The 19,550-nt window shown below is 39.4% G+C and overlaps 1 protein-coding gene across 2 annotated transcripts in view; it reads left to right on the forward strand.

Annotated features, from left to right (window-relative positions):
- OXSR1 (oxidative stress responsive kinase 1) overlaps window positions 1–19,550 on the forward strand; it is a 74,079-nt gene that overhangs the window by 13,725 nt on the left and 40,804 nt on the right. The window contains exons 2-3 of one of the 2 annotated variants that reach the window (XM_084902822.1): window positions 3,687–3,799; window positions 9,251–9,359. In XM_084902822.1, the coding sequence (XP_084758948.1) occupies window positions 3,687–3,799; window positions 9,251–9,359 (222 nt within the window). Of the gene's footprint in view, window positions 1–3,686; window positions 3,800–9,250; window positions 9,360–11,634; window positions 11,769–19,550 lie in introns of those variants that run through there. The other variant, XM_084902823.1, reaches the window with a different exon arrangement.

A 19,550-nucleotide genomic window follows, 5' to 3' on the forward strand; every position in this document is an offset into this window, starting at 1 on the left:
TCTCCCGCAACCTCGCCAACACTTGTCGTTTGTTGATTTGTTGATGTTGGCCATTCTGACAGGTGTGAGATGGTACCGCATTGTTGTTTTGATTTGCATTTCTTGGATAATTAGTGACTTTGAGCATGTTTTCATGTGCCTCTTGGCCTTCCTTCTGTCTTCTTTTGAAAATATTCTATTTAGGTCCATTGCCCTTTTTTTTTTTTTTTTAAATATATTTTATTGATTTTGTACAGAGAGGAAGGGAGAGAGATAGAGAGTTAGAAACATCGATGAGAGAGAGTCATCGATCAGCTGCCTCTTGCACACCCCCTACTGGGGATATGCCCGCAACCAAGGTACATGCCCTTGACCGGAATCGAACCCGGGACCTTTCATTCCCCAAGCCGACGCTCTATCCATTGAGCCAAACCGGTTTTGGCCATTGCCCATTTTTTAATTGGATCATTCATCTTCCTTTTATTTAGTTGTATAAGCTGTCTGTAGATGTTGGAGATTAAACCTTTATCAGTGATAACATTTGCAAATAAGTTCTCCCATACAGTGGGTTTTCTTGTTGTTTTGTTGATGGTTTCTTTTGCTGTAAAAAAGCTTTTTATTTTGATATAGTCCCATTTGTTTATTTTCTCTTTAGCTTCCATTGCCCTCGGGGCAGTATCAGTAAAGAAGTTATTTTGGCATATGTCTGAGATTTTGCTGCCTGTGGATGCCTCTAGTATTTTTATGGTATCCCGTCTTATGTTTAAGTCCTGTATCCATTTTGAGTTTATTTTTGTGTATGGTGTAAGTTGGTGATCTAGTTTCATTCTTTTGCATGTATCTGTCCAATTTTCCCAACACCATTATTGAAGAGACTGTCTTGACTCCATTGTATGTTCGTGCCTCCTTTGTCAAATATTAATTGAGCATAGTGATTTGGGTTGATATCTGGGTTCTCGATTCTATTCCATTGATCTATATGTCTGTTCTTGTGCCAGTACCAGGCTGTTTTGAGAACATTGGCTTTGTAATACAGCTTGAAATCTGGTATTGAGATCCCTCCTGCTTTACTCTTCTTTCTCAGGATTGCTGTGCTATTCGGGGTCTTTTATTGTTCCAAATGAACTTTTGGAGAGTTCTTTCTAGATCAGTGAAATATGCCATTGATATTTTAATGGGGAGTGCATTGAACCTGTAGATTGCTTTGGGAATTTATTTTTTGATTTATTGTGGTGGCTAGGACTTCCATTACTATGATAAATATGAGTGATGAGAATAGTCATCAACTAATGAGTTTGCCGACCCTAGTCCAGTGGTCAGCAAACTTAATAGTCAACAAAGCCAAATATCAATAGCACAACGATTGAAATTTCTTTTGAGAGCCAAATTTTTTAAACTTAAACTTCTTCTAATGCCACTTCTTCAAAATAGACTCGCCCAGGCCGTGGTATTTTGTGGAAGAGCCACACTCAAGGGGCCAAAGAGTCCCATGTGGCTCGCGAGCCGCAGTTCGCCGACCATGGCCTAGTCTTTTAGGGAGAGCATTTAATTTTTCATCATTATGTATGTTGTTAGCTGTAAAGTTTTGTTGTTGTTGTTTGGTAGATGTTCTTTATGAAGTTGAAGTTTTCCTCTATTCTTAGTTTGCTGAGTTTTTTTTGTGTGTGTGTGTGTGTGTTTTTTTTTATCATGGCTAAAGTTGGGTTTTTTAAAAAAAATGTTTTTCTGCCCTAGCTGGTTTGACTCAGTGGATAGAGCGTCTGCCTGAGGACTGAAAGGTTCCAGGTTCGATTCTGGTCAAGGGCACATTGATCAGCTGTCTCCTGCCTGCCCCACATTGGGGATCAAGCCCACAAGTGTCTTATCGGGAATCGAACCCTGATCTCCTGGTTCATAGGCCGACACTCAACTGCTGAGCCACAGCTGCCAGGCCAAAATATTTTCATCATATCAGAAAGAAATCCTATACCACCCAGCAGTAACTTCCCATTCTGCTCTTTTCCCACCACTGGCAACAATTAATTTATATTCTGTCTCTCTATAGATTTGCCTGTTCTGGACATTTCATATAAATGGAGTCACACAATTTAGGGTTTTTGTAATTTTTTATTTTTCATAGCATGTTTTCAAGATTATCCATGTAGTTTCATGTGTCAGTACTTGCTCCTTGGCTCATAGCTCTTATCATCCTGACCTCTGCTTTTAGGGTATTATATCCTTTTCTAACCCTGCTGCTTCCCTTTCATAAATGCCCCTTAATCTTCTCAACCTTAATTTCCATGTGAGGTCACAGTCACAGGTTTAAAGACTAGGACCTGTACATCTTGGGGGGAGGAGCATTATTCTACCTACCACTTGAACTTTAGATCTTTTATTATTATCTAATCCACACTGCTCCCTGAGGTTCTATTTGCATTTTTTCTTCTGTTAAGATGTTTACTATCAGAATATTTTTATCTTTTTTGTTTGTTTTAATTTATCTTTATTGTTGAAAGTGTTATAGATGTCCCTCCTTTCCCCCCATGACCCCTGCTAGGTGGCACCTGGCCCCCGCCCCAGTGTTGAAGCATTTTTATAGTAGTTGCTTTAAAATTCTCCAACATGTGATTCATTTTGGTGTTGGCATCAGTGTGAATATCTTTTCTCATATAAGTGTGTGTGTGTGTTTTTTCTTGGTATGACATGTTAATTTTATTTTTTAATTGTATTCCGTACATTTAGGATACTAACGCTAGGAGACACGTGGTTCTCTTTAATCTTCTGTTTTAGTAGGCAGCTGCTCTGTTCAGGTGTCATGGTAGGCCCTGGCCTGCTTTTGTGAGTTGTGTGATTCCTGTGGTCATTTAGTTTTCAGAGCTCTTGTAGCGCTAGTATCTACTGCTTCATTCTTCCGGTACCTCAGGAACTCCTGTTTGGTCTCTACACGGGTCACTTGGGCTGACTGGTGGGTGTGGGTCCCAGTTCTGTTGCTGCTAAGGGTGTGGGACTGGGACCTAGCACCCCTGTGGCGGATCTGGCTTCCTGCTGTCTGGGTCTGGGTGGTCCCTGCGGCTGCTGACTGATGCTGCAGTAGGTTGGGTCCCTCACTGTCCCCGGGTAGGGATCGGGGAATCTATCTCCCTCTGGGTCTCTGCTTAGCTTCCCTTTTCACAGCGTTCGGCCAGAAAGCAGGATCTCCTCGTTTGTTTGTGTGGCTGGCTGTCTGCCTATCCCTATTGGTGGCTTCAGGTTGCAGGCTGTCCTGGAGCCCATTCATGGATATTTGGGCGAACAAAGGAAAACCCAGTGAACCCACCGTGGTGCTTTTCCTCACACTCTGAGGTCCTTTATCAGTTCACCTCCTTTCTACATTCATTGTCCCTTTATGGTTGTTGAATTATTTCCAGGCTTTTAGTTGTATTTAGAGGCAAGGATCAGAGAAATGTGGGCCTATACCATCAAATTCTAGGACTGGAACCCTAGCAGTTTTTTATTTTTACTTTTGGTACTGGTATTTTTGGGCAATTTTATGAAATAGTTGAGGCTTTTGCTTTTATAGATACCCAGTTTTACAGAATTTTTTTTCTTTTTTTTTTTTTTTTCTTTTCATCTATTAAGTGTAGGAACAAGATAAGGGTTAACTTCTCATTTAAATTGTGTGGGAATTAGAAATGTCATGTTTTTATCTATCCATCTATTCATTTACTCTTTTATGTATTTTTCTTTAGGGAGTGGAGCAACGGCTGTGGTCCAAGCAGCATATTGTGCCCCTAAAAAGGAGAAAGTGGCAATCAAACGGATAAACCTTGAGAAATGTCAAACTAGCATGGATGAGCTCCTGGTATGCATGTCTCATATTTCTTAAGTGGAGAGGTGTACTCTTGTACATTCATGTTGGAATAGGAAATAACTTGAAGTTTTTTACTCCTTTTTAAAAAGTATGTGATTTTTTTCACTAATACTAGTAATGTTTATTTTTTAAATATATAAAAATTCAGGTAAGTAGAGAATATATAGTTACTAGAGGCCTGGTGCATGAATTCATGTGCCAGTGGGGTCCCTTGGCCTGGCCTGTGGGTTTAGGCCAAAACCAGCTTTTCGACATCCCCTGAGGGGTCCCAGATTGCGAGAGGGTGCACACCAGGCCAAGGGACCCCACCCATGCATGATTGGGGTCCGGGAGGGTCATGGGAGATTGGCCAGCTGGGGAGGGACCCTAAGAGGGGCCCAGGCAATACCCGACCATCTTGCTAGTCTCCCAGTAGCAAGCTAACCTACCGGTTGGAGTGTCTGCCCCTGGTGGTCAGTGTGTGTCATAGCATCTGGTCGACCAGTTGACTGTCTACCCCTGGTGGTCAGTGCACATCATAGCTAGTGTTTGAGTGCCCTTAGCATATCATTACAATATTACGCTTTGATTGGTTAAATGGATGACTGGACACTTAGCATATTAGGCTTTTATTATATAGAATAATCCTCTCACTCTGAAATTAACATTGTTAAATAATCTTTCAGACCGCACATTTAAACATCTTTGTATATTTATGATAATGCGAATCATATACTTGTTCCTTTTTATTGAAAAATTTATCACAGAATTTTTGTGTGTCTATAAATATGAATTACTATAATTTTCAATATGTGTGTAGTATCCCATTGAGTAAGTAGACCACACTTTATTCTATTCTCTGGTATTGGACCATTACCTTGCTTCCTCTTTTTTATTGTTATAAAGGATGCTTGCTTATTTCTCTCCTTCCTAAAAATAGAATCATGCAGTTGTGGTTCCTGGGCCAAATGGAATATCCGTTGATGGGAGATGAGAGAGAGAATGACCCCAGGCAACATTGGCTTCCGCAAAGGTTAGGAAAGGGAGAGGAAAGGGAGTCCCGAGGATCCACAGCCTTACGATGTTCTCCGGCACTGAAAGCTAGTCACAGGGATCGTTTTATACTTTTATGCACCACAACACCCAGAGTTTTAAGTATGTAGTAAATGTAGTATGTAGTAAATGCAGTAGTTTTAAGTGTTTCATCAAGGGAAATAAGATAGCTTTTCAAATCATTCCTTTTTAAGCTTTTTATTTCTTCGGCTTAAAATGGACTTCATGAGGTTTCTCCTGAAGATCAAGTGACATAGTACTTGAAAACTTTATAAACTGCCATATAATTATGTACTAATATTGTCATTTTATTAAGTAATTTCTCTGAGCTCTTATATAGCTAGTGATAGAGCAGGATTAGGACTAGGATGATCTGACAGTACAGAAGTTTCTTTCCAGTGTCCCAGATTAGATTTAACTTCTGGTGTAGTCGGTACTGAGTATTAGGGAATAATTGAAATAAAAGGAAGAGAGGGAATAGAATTATATGTTCAGTTTTTGGGAGATGAGATAAATGTGGTAGTGCAGGAGAGAAACTGAGGAACTCGGTTGCTGGCATGATCTTGAGCTGTGTTTGGTGGGAGAACACACACTTGGAAGGAGATGCTAATGGAAACCCTGTTTGACGAACTTGGCTTTACAGATGCCAGCAGTACCTAGAGCATCATTTGGACATTTGAACAACAGTGATCATAAAAGAAGTCTAAGTTGTAAACTAATTCTGTTAAAGAAAAACAGTATTTTTAACTTATATATTAAGCCTGGAATTTGAGAAGCCCAAAATGAATTTCTACCAGTTGCCAGTTAATTTATATAATACATAAAGATAACGTAAAGATGAATGAAAGTTTTATTCATTACCTCATGAATACAGAAACTGAGGCTCAAAGCATAAATAACGTGACCAAGTTCACATGAAAGTAATAGCAAACATCTTTCCAGTGGCAGGCTCTTACTGTACTTTAACCTCATAAACACCTCTGGGAGGTAGGTAGTTGCTCCATTTTATTGCAAGGCAGTAAATCATATGATAATGACAGAGTGTGGATTAAAAATCAGGTCTTTCTGACTAAAGTCTGTTTTCTTTTTTCTTTTTTTTAAATATATTTTATTGATATTTTACAGAGAGGAAGGGAGAGAGCTAGAGAGCTAGAAACGTCGATGAGAGAGAAACATCGACCAGCTGCCTCTTGCACACCCCCTACCAGGGATGTGCCCGCAACCAATGTACATGCCTTTGACCGGAATCGAACCTGGGACCTTTCAGTCCGCAGACCGACGCTCTGCCACTGAGCCAAACCGGTTTCGGCTAAAGTCTATTTTCTACTTCATATACAAAATGATTGAAATCTTAGTTCAAAATTAGAAAGAGCATCTCTTTTCAAATATAATTTGACATTCTTAAGAGTAATATTTGTATTATTACAATAGGGCCTTACTTTTAGAGGAAAGGAAATTTGATATAGCTTGATTAAAGGAAAAAACATCAATTAGATCTCCATAAATTTTGGCCACACATTCCAGTAAGCTTTATGTTACAAAGGTAGTAGTTATATACGTGGCAAATAAGTAAAGGTTGGGGGAAGTGACTTTTAGTAAAGCACGTCTAAGATAATTGGCTTTCGTGGGGCCGGGGACAAAGGTAAGCTGCCACTAAACCCTGAAGACACATGAGAAGAATACATAATGCCGGTTTATTTGTGGCGTTCATGGGGTCAGAGCCAGAGGCCTGAGTGCCAAGGTCTCCATTTCTGAGAGATATGAAGCCCTTCAGTTTACCTTTAAAAACAAAACCCAGTAGGTCAACACAGTACCCTTTAGATGTGGTGATTTTACAGTAAACTTCATTATCATGCAGAAGGCGCCCCGGGCTCTCCAGCGAGTGCCGAGTACAGGGGTGCAGTGTGTGTGACAGTGATTACTGAGGAGGCAGTATATTGCTCCTTTCTCTTGTCAAAATGTTTTCTTGTCTGACAACCTTTGCTAAGTGTGATGGGAAAATCAGCTGCCAGATCTTGCATTTATTTTCTCCAGAGATTTTATCACAGGCTTTTCTCTAACTTCCTATTTTGAGATAGTTTTAAATTTACCGAAGAGTTGCAAAAGTGGTAAAGAAGTTTCCATGTTATTCACTCAACATCTCCTAATAGTAGAATAGCCACAGTAGGGTTACGAAAACTGAGGAATTAGATGTTTATCGTATTTCAGACCACCATCGTCTCGCCCAGATCATGGCTACAGCCTTAAACAGAGGCTTTGCCTCTGGTCCTGCTTTTTCTTGTTTATTTTTTACATTGTAGCTAGAGTGAGTGTTATGAAAAAAGAAATAGAGTTAAACCTGTGATTCCTTTCCATTGCTCTGAGGATGAAACTAAAAATCTTGAATGTAGTTATAAGATCCTTTTTTATGTGGTCCCAGGTAATGAAACAATCAAAACTGGCAAAAACCTACTTACCTTTCTTATTTCAGTATCAGTGAAGTCAGACTTCTTACCGGAAGCCTTCCCTGATAATCACTCCTTTTTTGATAATTTGCCTCTTGGATGAAGTCATGTGGTATCTTGTACTTCTCCTATCAAACTGATTATCGGTCTGTGTTCTAAATTAGTATTTGTCCTACCTCTTTACCAGACTGTAAGTTTCCTGAGGGCTCACCATAGTGATCAGGCACCTAATGTGTGCCTGGCATACAGTTGGCACTTGGTAAATATCTGTTGAAAGATCGAAGTATTTACCCCAGACAAGTTTACTCATTATATCCTATAGTATTCCTTGCTTATTTCATCTTTTTAAAAATAATTATATGTGCATTTCATCTGGACTATAAAACCTCCTCTGTGAAGACTTCTTGCCTACCTTACCTGTTCCTGTGGGGTTTTGTGACATTTACTATTTTTACTACTCATTTGGCATATATGTGCTGTCCTATGTATTCCCTCTCCTATGTACTTATTGCTTCGAATCCTGTATAACTATGTTAGCAGGCAGGTGCTTACTTTGGTTCCTTCTTCCTTTCCTTCCTGTTTACTTAGCTTTTAGTACAGAAGATTACGCTGGTGACTCTGGGGGTTGGGAAAATACATGCGACAGGCCCTTGCCACAAAGCAAATTACATTCAAATAGAGAAGACGAGGAAAGAAAAACTGGCAGTTACTGAGCACTTCTTATCAATCAGGGATTATGGGCAACTTTTACACAATTTATTTTACTAACCAAATACCAAGGTCATAGGGCAAATATGTGAATTGGTAAGAAACTGTATAAAGTGCTGTAGGATCCATTCATTCAACAAATATTGATTGAAGGTGTGCTGTGTGCCAGGCCCAGTGATAAGTGCCAGAAATAGAGTCTTGGCTCTCATGGAGCTTACAGCTTTATGAGGGCTACAGAGACATAAATAGGCAATTGCAGTGTAGTATGCCAAGGTCCACGCTGTTTAGGAATTCACTTTTAAGTACTTGCCTTCCAGAAGCTCCCTGTCTTGCAAGGAGGGACAGACAACAAAGGCCGCGGGTACTATTCAGCATATGTGTGCCATGATGTAAGGATATATACAGGGTGCTTAGAAGCCAAGAGGAGGGATACCTAACTCAGCCTGGGAGCTGGGAGGAAATGGTATTTCCACTGAGTTCAGAAGGGAGCATTGGCGTGTCCAGCTAGGCAGAAATAAGGAGGGGAGTGCCCTTGAGGCAGAGGGAACAATAGGGTTTCATGTCCATGGTTAGAAGCATGGCTCACTTGAAGTGACCTGGCTGGATCTTAGGCCCCGGTGTGTGGGGGTGGAAGGCTGAGGGAGTAGGAGTGAGACTGGAGAGGGAAGCAGGGCCCTGATCACACAGGGCTTTAGAGGGCATTTTAGCATACCGAATCTCATTTAAATTCCTTAATGGAAATTGTGTAACCTTAGCCTGGATTTCGTTTATGACCTTGCCCTGCTTCAGTATATTTCTCTTTAGAGTGAGAACTGTTAATCATTTCACAAAAATGGGATGAAACAATATTTTGAAAGAAAACAACAACTTACAAACACAGAGGCCACCCTCTGTTTATCAGTGATTATCCTTTCTGGCTGTAGAGCCAGATCTCCCAGGATAGTTTTCCAAGGGCACCTTGCAGTAAAAATATGTGCCCCTGGGGAGGCCTCTGCGGTCCGGTGCCAGGCCAGGGTGTGGTACACAGGCCGTGTTTCCAGTTTCACAGATTACTGATGTAGTGAGTGGAAGGAGAAGAGTCAGAATGGGCTGAGAATAATTAAGTGGTTTTGGTTTTAACTGTTCATGAAGAGGTCAGAGCCATGGAGAGCCCAGAAAGGTTGGGGCATAGTCGTGGGATTCCCAGTCTGTATTCACTAACTTGTAATGTTGTTTTAGGCCTCCATGTTTTCTTTATCATGTTTTCTTTTCTTTGTAGAAAGAAATTCAAGCCATGAGTCAGTGCCATCATCCTAATATTGTGTCTTACTACACGTCTTTTGTAGTAAAAGATGAGCTGTGGCTAGTCATGAAGCTGCTAAGTGGAGGTGAGTAAAATGCAATGAGGTGTTAATTTCCATAGGTTGGAAAGTTAATAAAAATGTACTTCTTTTCCATTCTGATTTGGTTTTCATGGATAATTGCATTTGAGGAGATACTGAGAATACAGTGTCTGTTAACAGTGCTAGTGTATGAGCCGAGACAGGTCTCACACATTGCATTCAGTTGTCATGCCTCTTAGGTTTGTCTTAATCTAGGATGGTTCTCTCCTACTTCCTCTCTTCCGTGACATAAATTTGTAGGAGGATCTGGTCTGAAAGGTCTAATGGTAACTATTTGTAGAATGTCCCACATTCTGGATTTATCAAGTTGTTTCTGTATGGTGATGTTTAACTTGATTTACATTCCTTTATTCCTTGCAAATCGAAAGTTAGATCTAAAGCCTTGATTAGATTTAAGTTAAATATTTTTGACACATGTTTTGTAGGTGATGCATTGTACTTCATAGTGCATCATGTCAGGAAGGATTTGTTATCTAGTGTATCTTTTTAAAAATATATATTTTTATTGATTTCAGAGAGGAAGGAGAGGGAACAGAAGAGAGAGATAGAAACATCAGTGATGAGAGAGAATAATTTGATTGGCTGCCTCCTGCACATACTAGGGATTGAGCCCACAACCTGAGCATGTGCCCTGACTGAGAATCAAACCATGACCTCCTGGTTCATAGGTCGACACTCAAACTACTGAGCCACCCTGGCCGGGCATCTGGTGTATCTTTAATGGTGGTGTTAATTTTGATTGCATAAGAATATGATAACCAGGCTGCTCCATGGAAAGATTAACTTTTTTCCCTTTGTAGCTAGTGGGTGATTTGTGAGATAATACTTTGACACTATGAGAATTTAGCTCCTCGTCTTTTGTCTAATGATTTTAACATCCAGTAACCATCCTGTTCGAATCAGTTCATTTATCAGGGACAGCAGAATGGTGGTTTTTCCTTTATTGCATCCTTTCTTTTACACTTATAAACTGGCAAAGAACCTTACCTTATTAACTGGGGTTCTTTGATTAATCTGTATTGTAATCTCTAAATTAAAGTTAATTTAATAATCAACTCTAGCGGTGCCAGATGAGAGAATCCTCCTCCCCCCCCCCCCCCAAAGGTTAAGGCTGTCATTTAAAAAATATTAATAGGTACATAGGCTCAAGGACATTTATATATTCAATGTCTTTCAATAAATTATAGTCTATTCTTTTGATACTCAGGTTGGCCAAAATTTTGTCAATGGGAGTTCCCTCAGGCTTACTTTTGTGTCCTTTTGACATGAATCCATCAATCTTTGATAACTTCTCTGTTTTTTGGTTCAAGATTTCCCAGGCTCAGGTTTCTATTACTTTTCCCAGACCCAGAACAAGCCAACATCCTAAGAATCTCTGATCTTTCTTATGGGGGATGGTATTTAGAAAGCAACTTCGGATGCTCTTTGCTGCTACTTTGTCATTTCTTCTAGTTGAAAGACCTTGGAAACGTATATGACATTAATGCTTCCAATTCAATTTTAATATTAAAGATCTTCAAAACTTTAAAATTACACTTGAATCTCATTTCTATTATATAGAAAATCTTGGTCCTCGGCATTAATATGATTGATCATGTACTTTATCCTGCAGTAAAAATGCAGTCATTTCTGCTTAATCCTTAGAATAAAATATAAGTATTGTGATTGTAAACAGTGGACCCTTGGCATGTATAGATTGGACATTTTGTTACAGTTACCTGAAGGCCCATGCCATGTAGTAAATTAGACATTTTGCTAAGGCATGGATTTGAATCCTGTGGCGGAGTGAGAGGACTAGTGAGGGATGGAGCCACCTGACCTTCCCATCACTGTCCTTCTTGGTTTTGTTTGCATATGTATTTTGTATGGGAGCATGATTTTCCATTTTAGAATGGACAGTTCCAGCAAAGAGAGTCTGTATTTGTTTGCAATCTTAATATCATACCTCATTAATCACTTTACTTCCCCAGAGAGGTTATAAAGGAAAGAGCATAGGCTTTAGAATTAAATTTTAACTTTCCTACTTAGCAGTTATGTGTCATTGGACAAACTATTTCAACTCTTTGAACCTGTTTACTTGTTTGTTAATTGTCTGCATTTCAGGGTATTGGGGAGGAGTAAATGAGATGGTAAAGCCTCCATCACCATGCTGACATGTAGTAAGGTGCACAAGAATTAGTCATTGAGAATGATAATCCCTTGTTACTTGCTGCTTTTCAGTGTAGCCAGAATCACCTTTTTGTTTCAATCCCATTAGTGACACACTGGAGGAACTGGATTGCTTTGTTACAGGCCTTGTTCATATGATGGTTGGAAGCCTTGCTAACACCAACCACCTTTCAAGATGGTGGTCAAGCATGGTTCTTTCAGTATGGACAGATATGGGAATATTAGGTAATTCTGTATCTTTTGTTATTGCTCACTTATAGCATTATTAATTTACAAAATTGTCTTATACAGAGTTTTTAATGTTTGCTAAAAAGTCCTCTGATGAGTAGGAATAAATTGCTTAATTTTCTCATTCCACACTTGTATGCCAGCCTATTCTTCCTATTCTTTCTGGTACACTCCTAAGCAGAATTTCATATATATTTTAAAGAATCCATGTTCTCTTAATGAATAAATGTCCTGAACACAGAAGGGGCAGGACATGTTTCTGGGTGGTACCTTTTATTATTTTTTATTTTTATTGATTTCAGAGAGGGAGAAGGAAACAGAGATAGAAACATCAATAATGAGAGAGAATCATCCATCGGCTGCCTCCTGCATGCCCCCTAATGGGGGGTCAAACCTGCAACCCAGGCAAGTGCACTGATCCCTGACCTGGTTAATATGATCACCCTCAACCTGAGCCACACTGACCTTGTTGGGTGATGTCTTTAAAATGTATGACTCTGTCCCCCCTGGTCTTAAGACAGTATCCAATTTTTTTTTTAGCCTAGCACTTAGCGGATTTCATGAAGGGTAATTTTCAAACATTAATTCTTTTTTTTCAGGCATTAATTCTTTTTATAACTACTTATAGTTTTATGAGTCAGTATAATCTTTACATCTAAACATTTTAAAATAGTAAAAATTTTGCAACTTGTTAAAGGAAATGAAATCTTGCTTTTGTAGTTACACAGTGAATCACATTTAACCTTTAGCGATACATTGTGCAATATTAGAATATAGTAGGTAGAACTAAGCACAACTTTAATTTTTTTTTTTAATAGAAGGAAACTGTCAAGATAGATCAATTAAAATTCTATTCATCAAATACTTACTGATCACCAATACATTGGTGAATCAAACTGTTGGTCCTTGCTCTTATGGGTCTCATAGCTAGTAAGGAAAAGTTACAGTTAAGTAATTGTCAGTGAGAAGAGTGCCATGAGGAAGTATTAGGGCCATGGGAATAAGTCAGGAGAACTTCACCTTATTGAGGGAGAATGGATGTGGGGGGTTAACAAAGACTTCCCTCAGGAGGTGATATTCAGCTGAAACCAGTGGAGATGGCATCAGAGGAAGGATGGAGAAGGGATCTGAATAGAGGGAACACTGTACAGAGAATTGTCTGGAGGCAGGATGGAGGGGTGTGATGTGTCTTGGGAACTGATGGGGGAATCACAGCTGCAGCAGGGAGGCCTTTTAATAATTTAAAAATATATATAACCAAAATTGACAGAAAAATGTATAGGCTACCTTCTTTTACATCAACCTTTTCAGCCAAAATATTAAATGCATATTTTTGATTTGGCAATATTGTACTGTTGTAGAATTTAATACTAGTAATCTAATTAGATTGTAAAATGAATTGCAACTGTTACTCTCAAACCTATCAGCCACTGGACATCATAGTTAAAATAGTTTCAGTGTGTCAATATTATTATTTCATAATGCTTCCTGGTAACTGTAATATTCTTATCTTTTGCTAATTAAAACTCTGATATTGAATAATGAGATTTGTCAGTATAAGAAGTTATGTTTAGAAATTAGAAGCACTTTTGATCCGCATAGCTATTTCTACAACTTATTAGCACCAACTGCAATATAAGAGTTTTCGAAATCAAAGCAATCAAGAAAACTTTTGAAGGAAAGAGAAGAAGTACCTGCAGGCTTAGATGCTGCAGCACGCTGAGGAAAAGAAGGGAGACCTTTCAGGACCAGAATTTCTCAGTCAAGGGTGATGAACTCAGAGTGACAGCAGAGGGATGGCGGGATAAAGGCACGTTTCTTCCTCTCTCCCTGACATTTCAGCATCTATAAGTCAACAAAGAAGTCCCTGCTCAACACAGATGCACACCTGAGAGACCACACACTGAAACACCTAAAGGTGGGCATCCGGGAATAAACGAGGAGATGAGAAAGGAGGAAAGCACAGACTCAGCCATGCAGCGGGGAGCTTGTGGCTCAGCTGGGAGCTCACAGCCCAGCCAGGAGAGGGGTAGCAGGCATTTCCTTCCCCAGGGGGAACAGAGTGTGTTGGGGTTGTGGGGGAGGGCGTGGGAGGGTAGTGGTCAACCCAGCAGGGCAAGCTGCTGTGAGCAGAGCAGTGAGTGCAAACAGTGACTTAGGTTTGCAGATGTCTGACAGAGCATGGGGTTCTGCTGTGCTGCTCCCCACTGCTTGTGTTTCAGACAAAGAAAGGAAACCGGAGAGCCGCGCCGCTACCTAAACTCGCCTCCTGTTGCCCTTAGAGTTGGCTCCAGGAGCTTATTATCTATAAACCAAGAGCTGTTGCAATAGAATCACTGTTTCTGATCCCCAGGAGGGGTTCTTGGGTCGGGACCTCACAGAGGTCAGGGGTCGCTCTTACGGTGAGGGCCAAACAAAACGCATCCCCAAGCAGCACTGCAGTATTGTCCTAAGGAAGCCAGGGAAGCTCAAATCTGGGAGATGACAGAGGTAAAAATCTTTCGATTCAGCACCATCTACTGGAACATAGTAGAAAGACCTCTTCAGAGATAAATGCAAAAACAAAGGAGGGCAGCAAATACCATGAAGAACCACAGTAACAACAATGACTAGAGAGAGTGAAAAAATCCCCAGAAAGCAGGCTGGAACACATGGAATTATGTGCTATAAATGATAGATTTCAAGACTGCAGTTCTGAAAATACTCAACAAGATGCAATTCAGTGCACTCAGAAAACAGATCAATGGACAAAATAAATATTTCTCCAAAGAAATTGAAACTTTCAAAAAGAATCAGAAATCCTGGAAATGAAGCATTCAATTAAGTAGATTAAGAGTGAACTGTTGAGCATAAAAGAAACAGAACAAACCAGTTAGAGGAAAGAATTAGTGATATTGAAGATAGGAATCAAGAAATGATGCAGAGGGAAGAAGGGAGAGACCTGAGAATAAGGAAAAATGAAAGAGCTCTACAAGCCTCTATGACTCCATCAGAAAAAGTAATATCAGAATCAGGCATTATGGAGGAGGAAGAGGGGGAGCATGGAATGGAGAGTCCATTAAAACATATAGTAAAAAAAACCCACAAAACATATAGTGGCTGAGAACTTCCCAAACCTATGCAAAGAACTAGATCCTTGAATCCAAGAAGCAAGCAGAACATCTAGTTATCTCAATCCAAAGAGGCCCTCTCTAGGGCACTTGGTAATGAAGCTGTCAAAAATTAGTGACAAAGAAAAAATTCTCTAAGTAGCCAGGAAAAAGAAGGAAGTGACTTACAAAGGCAAACCCATCAGAATTTCATCTGACTTCCCAGCAGAAACTACAAGCTAGAAGAAAGTGGAACCAAATATTCAAACGTCTGAAAGAGAAATTACCAGCTATGAATGATATATCTGCAAAATTATTCTTTTAAATAAGAAGGAGAAATAAAGACATTCCCAGACATACAGAAACAGGGATTTTATCACCAGAAAACTTTCACTGTAGGAAATACTGAAGGGAGTTCATTCTACCTGCAAGAAAGAACATTAAGGTCACAACACTACAAATAAGATCATCAAAAAACTTACAGCATAAACAGGAACAATTTGTGACAACAAAAACATACAAGGGAAAGGGGTAAGGTCTGAACTGGCAAAGAAAGATGAAGATCAGGTGTGCTCGAAAGGAAACTCAACACCAAATAAACAATCCAGTCAAAAAGTGTGCAGAGGACCTGAAAATACATCTCTCCCAAGAAGACATACGAAAAGCCCATTGATATAGGAAAAGATACTCAACCTCACTGGCAATTAGGGCAGTACAAATAAAAACCACCTAATACCTGTTAAGAGTGGCCATCAACAAGACAAACAATAACAAGTGTTGGAGAGATTGTGGAAAGACAGGAACCCTCATGGAGAGATTGTAGAAAAACAGGAACCCTCATTCACAGCTGGTGGGAATGTAGACTGGTACAACCACTATGGAAAGCAGTCTAGTGATGCTTCAAAAAATTAAGAATAGAGCTACCATATGACCCAGCAATCCCACTCCTGTGTATATACCTGAAACACTCGAAATCATGTATTTGCAAAGATATGTACACCCCTAAGTTCATTGCATTATTCTCGGTGGCCAAGACATGGAAACAACCAAAGTGTCCCACGATAGAGGACTGGATAAAGAAGATGTGGTACATATACACAATGGAATACTACTCAGCCACAAGAAAGGATGAAATAGCGCCATTGCAACAACATGGATGGACCTTGAAAACATGCTAAGTGAAATAAGTTAGGAAAAGCTAAGAACCATATGATTTCATTCATACGTGGGTTATAAAACTGCAACTTATAAACACGTACAGCAGAATGGTGGTTGCCAGAGGGAAGAGGGCCCTAATATAAGGTGACAGGAGAAGATATGACTGGGTGGTGGGCACATGGTGCAGTATACAGATTTTGGAACATAGAAACCCACACGTGAAACCTGTAGGTTCACATGTTGGCCAATGTCACCCCAATCAACTTAATTTAAAAAAATGGATGATGATCTTAATGGATTGATCATCCCTCCACTTATAAAAATGACATTGTTGGAGACTGAAATGGAAAAGACATTGTTATCCCAGGGGCTTCATATGAAGCCTTGTTCAGAACATCTGTTCTGGATGTAGACTGGGGATGTACATTGCTTTAACTTCCCCATTGATCATTAGATGATGCAAAATTAATAAAAATCTTCTAAGATTCTGTAAAGGAATTCCTATTTCAAACTTCTTAAACTTTTTATGTGCCCCACGGTCTCTGTTGATCCGTTTCCCTGACCCACCAGCCTGAAATTCTAGAAAGTCAGCAGTCGTGCTATATATATCTTGACATATTCTGTGCCACCCAGTTCTAGATACTGCATGGAATATGTTTTAATTGTTGAATGAATAAATTGTGCTAGCTTTCAATTCCTAGTAGAAATTTCTTCCTTTGTATTTCTTATTTTAGATATTCTTTACGTTACAAACATGTAACTCAATTGACATTGATACAGCTGTATTCTTACTAAGCATTTCTTATGAGGTCTGGATTTCTCAGAATAATGAACTATGTGGCTTGCTAGTGTAGTCATTTCGTTTTGGGGATTAATGTGTGATGGATTAAACTAAGCAGAACTGAAGTTATCCCTTAGTCCCCCCCCTTTGTGGATGTCTGGTGAAACCCAGCATTGAAGGAGAAGTGAGATAACGTATGGAGAAGTTACCGAGAATCTCCAGCCTCCTGGTTCTTTTCCTGCTGAGAGTACTAGTAAATTGCTTGTCTCCTGCTGGTGATGCAGACAGTGGCTGGCTTCCAGAGGGGGAAGGGCGGGTCTGGGAATCTTACTCTCCCTTATATGAACTTTCAACAAGTTTTCCCATTTTCAACCCTTTCCTTCACTTCCCCTTTTTTGGTCCTTATATTCTGAGCCTTTCTGAAACTCTAGGTAGACATCACTTTTTCCTAATTGGCAGACCTTTGGTAGACATTGAAGTTTCAGATCTCTCCACTCTGCATAGTCAGTTGTTTTTTCTGTTTTCCTTCTTCCAAAAAACTATAGTCTCTCTTTTGTTATCATTCTTGTTCTCTTCTTTGTTCTAAGTTTATGCCATTTTTATTTTAAAAAAAAATTTTAAACATGAAAACTGTTTCTTTTTAAAAAATATATTTTTATTGCCGAAACTGGTTTGGCTCGGTGGATAGAGCATCAGCCTACGGACTGAAAGGTTCCAGATTTGATTCCGGTCAAGGGCATGTATCTTGGTTGCAAGCAGATCCCCAGTAGGGGGTGTACAAAAGGCAGTTGATAGATGATTCTCTCTCATTGATGTTTCTAACTCTCTATCCCTCTCTCTTCCTCTCTCTAAAAAATCAATAAAATATATTAAAAAATATATATGCATATATATTTTTTATTGATTTCAGAGAGGAAGGGAGAGAGAGATAAAAACATCAGTGATGAGAGAGAATTACTGATCGGCTTCCTCCTGCATGCCCCCAACTGGAGATGGAGCTTGCAACCTAGGCATGTGCCCTTGACCAGAATCGAACTCAGGACTCCTCAGTTCACTGGCTGGTGCTCTATCCACTGAACCAAACCAGCCGGGGCTTTATTGGTGCCCCCCACCCTTTTTAAAAATATATATTTTATTGATTTTTTTTACAGAGAGGAAGGGAGAGAGATAGAGGGTTAGAAACATTGATGAGAGAGAAACATTGATCAGCTGCCTCCTGCACACCTCCCATGCTCTTGACTGGAATCAAACCTGGGACTCTTCAGTCTGCAGGCTGACACTATCTACTGAGCCAAACTGGTTTGGGCGCTTTATGCCCTTTTTAAAAAAATCAACTTTAGCCCTGCCAGTGTGGCTCAGGAGTTGAGTATCAACCCATGAACCGAGAGGTCACTGTTTCAATTCCTGGTCAGAGCCCAGCCTGGGTTTTGGGCTCAATCCTTGGGTTGCGGCATACATGAGACAACCGATTGAGGTTTCTATCTTTCTATCCCTCTCTCTAAAATCAATAAAATCAATTTTTAAAAAAATCAAGTTTATCAAGTTATGGATTTCAAGTGGGAGTTAAAGTAAACATGAGTTCAAACCTCCCATGTTTTCATCTAAACTGTTTCTTTTCATCTATTTGGAAGTACATTTTTTCTTTTTAAGTGTGAAATATAAAGCACCTACTAGGGCAAGCTTTCAACAAAAGCGGGGTTTGTTTTAATTTTAGTCTTAATCATGAAGGTCTTGTGCCAGGAACTGGGCACCCAGACTTTTCAGTGCAGGTTATCTTCTGTTTCAGAGTTCTCGGTACAGTTTCTAATATCAGAAATAGTTTTATTTTGGTTCTGTGATCTTCCTGAGCCAGGTGCTGCCAGAAGTCTTACAAATCTCTAGCAAACTGTTACAAATTATAATAGTTACGGTAGTCGGCATTCTATGATTTAATTACCATATGAACATTGTTCCCCTCCCTCTGATATTTAGTAGGAGCATTATTTCCCACCCTGGGAAGAATGGGATTGATAATACATCTGGGCTGTTATTTAAAGAGAGCTACCATTTTTATTTTTTCATATTTTTCTTTGCCTTTCGTATTGTATTTCTTTTTAAAAAATTTTATTTCTATCATTTATTAACTGGAAACATAATTTTAACTCTTAAGTCAGTTTGAATATACATATGACTTTTTCTTTCCAAGTATTCTGTAATTTGACTTGCATTTCAATTTTTTTTCCCTCTCTATTCACATAATATTGTATACTCTAATCTGGTATTGGAACTTAAATTGGTTTGTGATACCTTATGTTAAAGTGTTAATTGATGGGCATGGTTAACCTAAGTATTCTTCAGAGGTATCGATAGTTAAAAATTCTCTATTAATTCTTTAAAAAAAATATATTTTATTGATTTTTCACAGACAGGAAGAGAGAGGGATAGTTAGAAACATCGATGAAAGAGAAACATCAATCAGCTGCCTCCTGCATACCCCCTTCTGGGGATGTGCCTGCAACCAAGGTACATGCCTTTGACCAGAATCGAACCTGGGACCTTTCAGTCCGCAGGCTGACGCTCTATCCACTGAGCCAAACCGGTTTTGACTCTCTATTAATTCTTATAAATCTGAAGATGATGCTTGTTTAACTCCACTGTTTGGATATTAGCAGGCTACTTTCTGCTTTAGATTAGAATTGAGAATAAATTATTAATCTTAAACTTCTGTTTTTCTTTATATTTGCTGTTTTTTCCTTTATTTCCCAAACAATT

Source organism: Pipistrellus hanaki, assembly GCF_964339955.1.
Source record: "Pipistrellus hanaki genome assembly, chromosome: 13".
Classification (NCBI taxonomy): domain Eukaryota; kingdom Metazoa; phylum Chordata; class Mammalia; order Chiroptera; family Vespertilionidae; genus Pipistrellus; species Pipistrellus hanaki.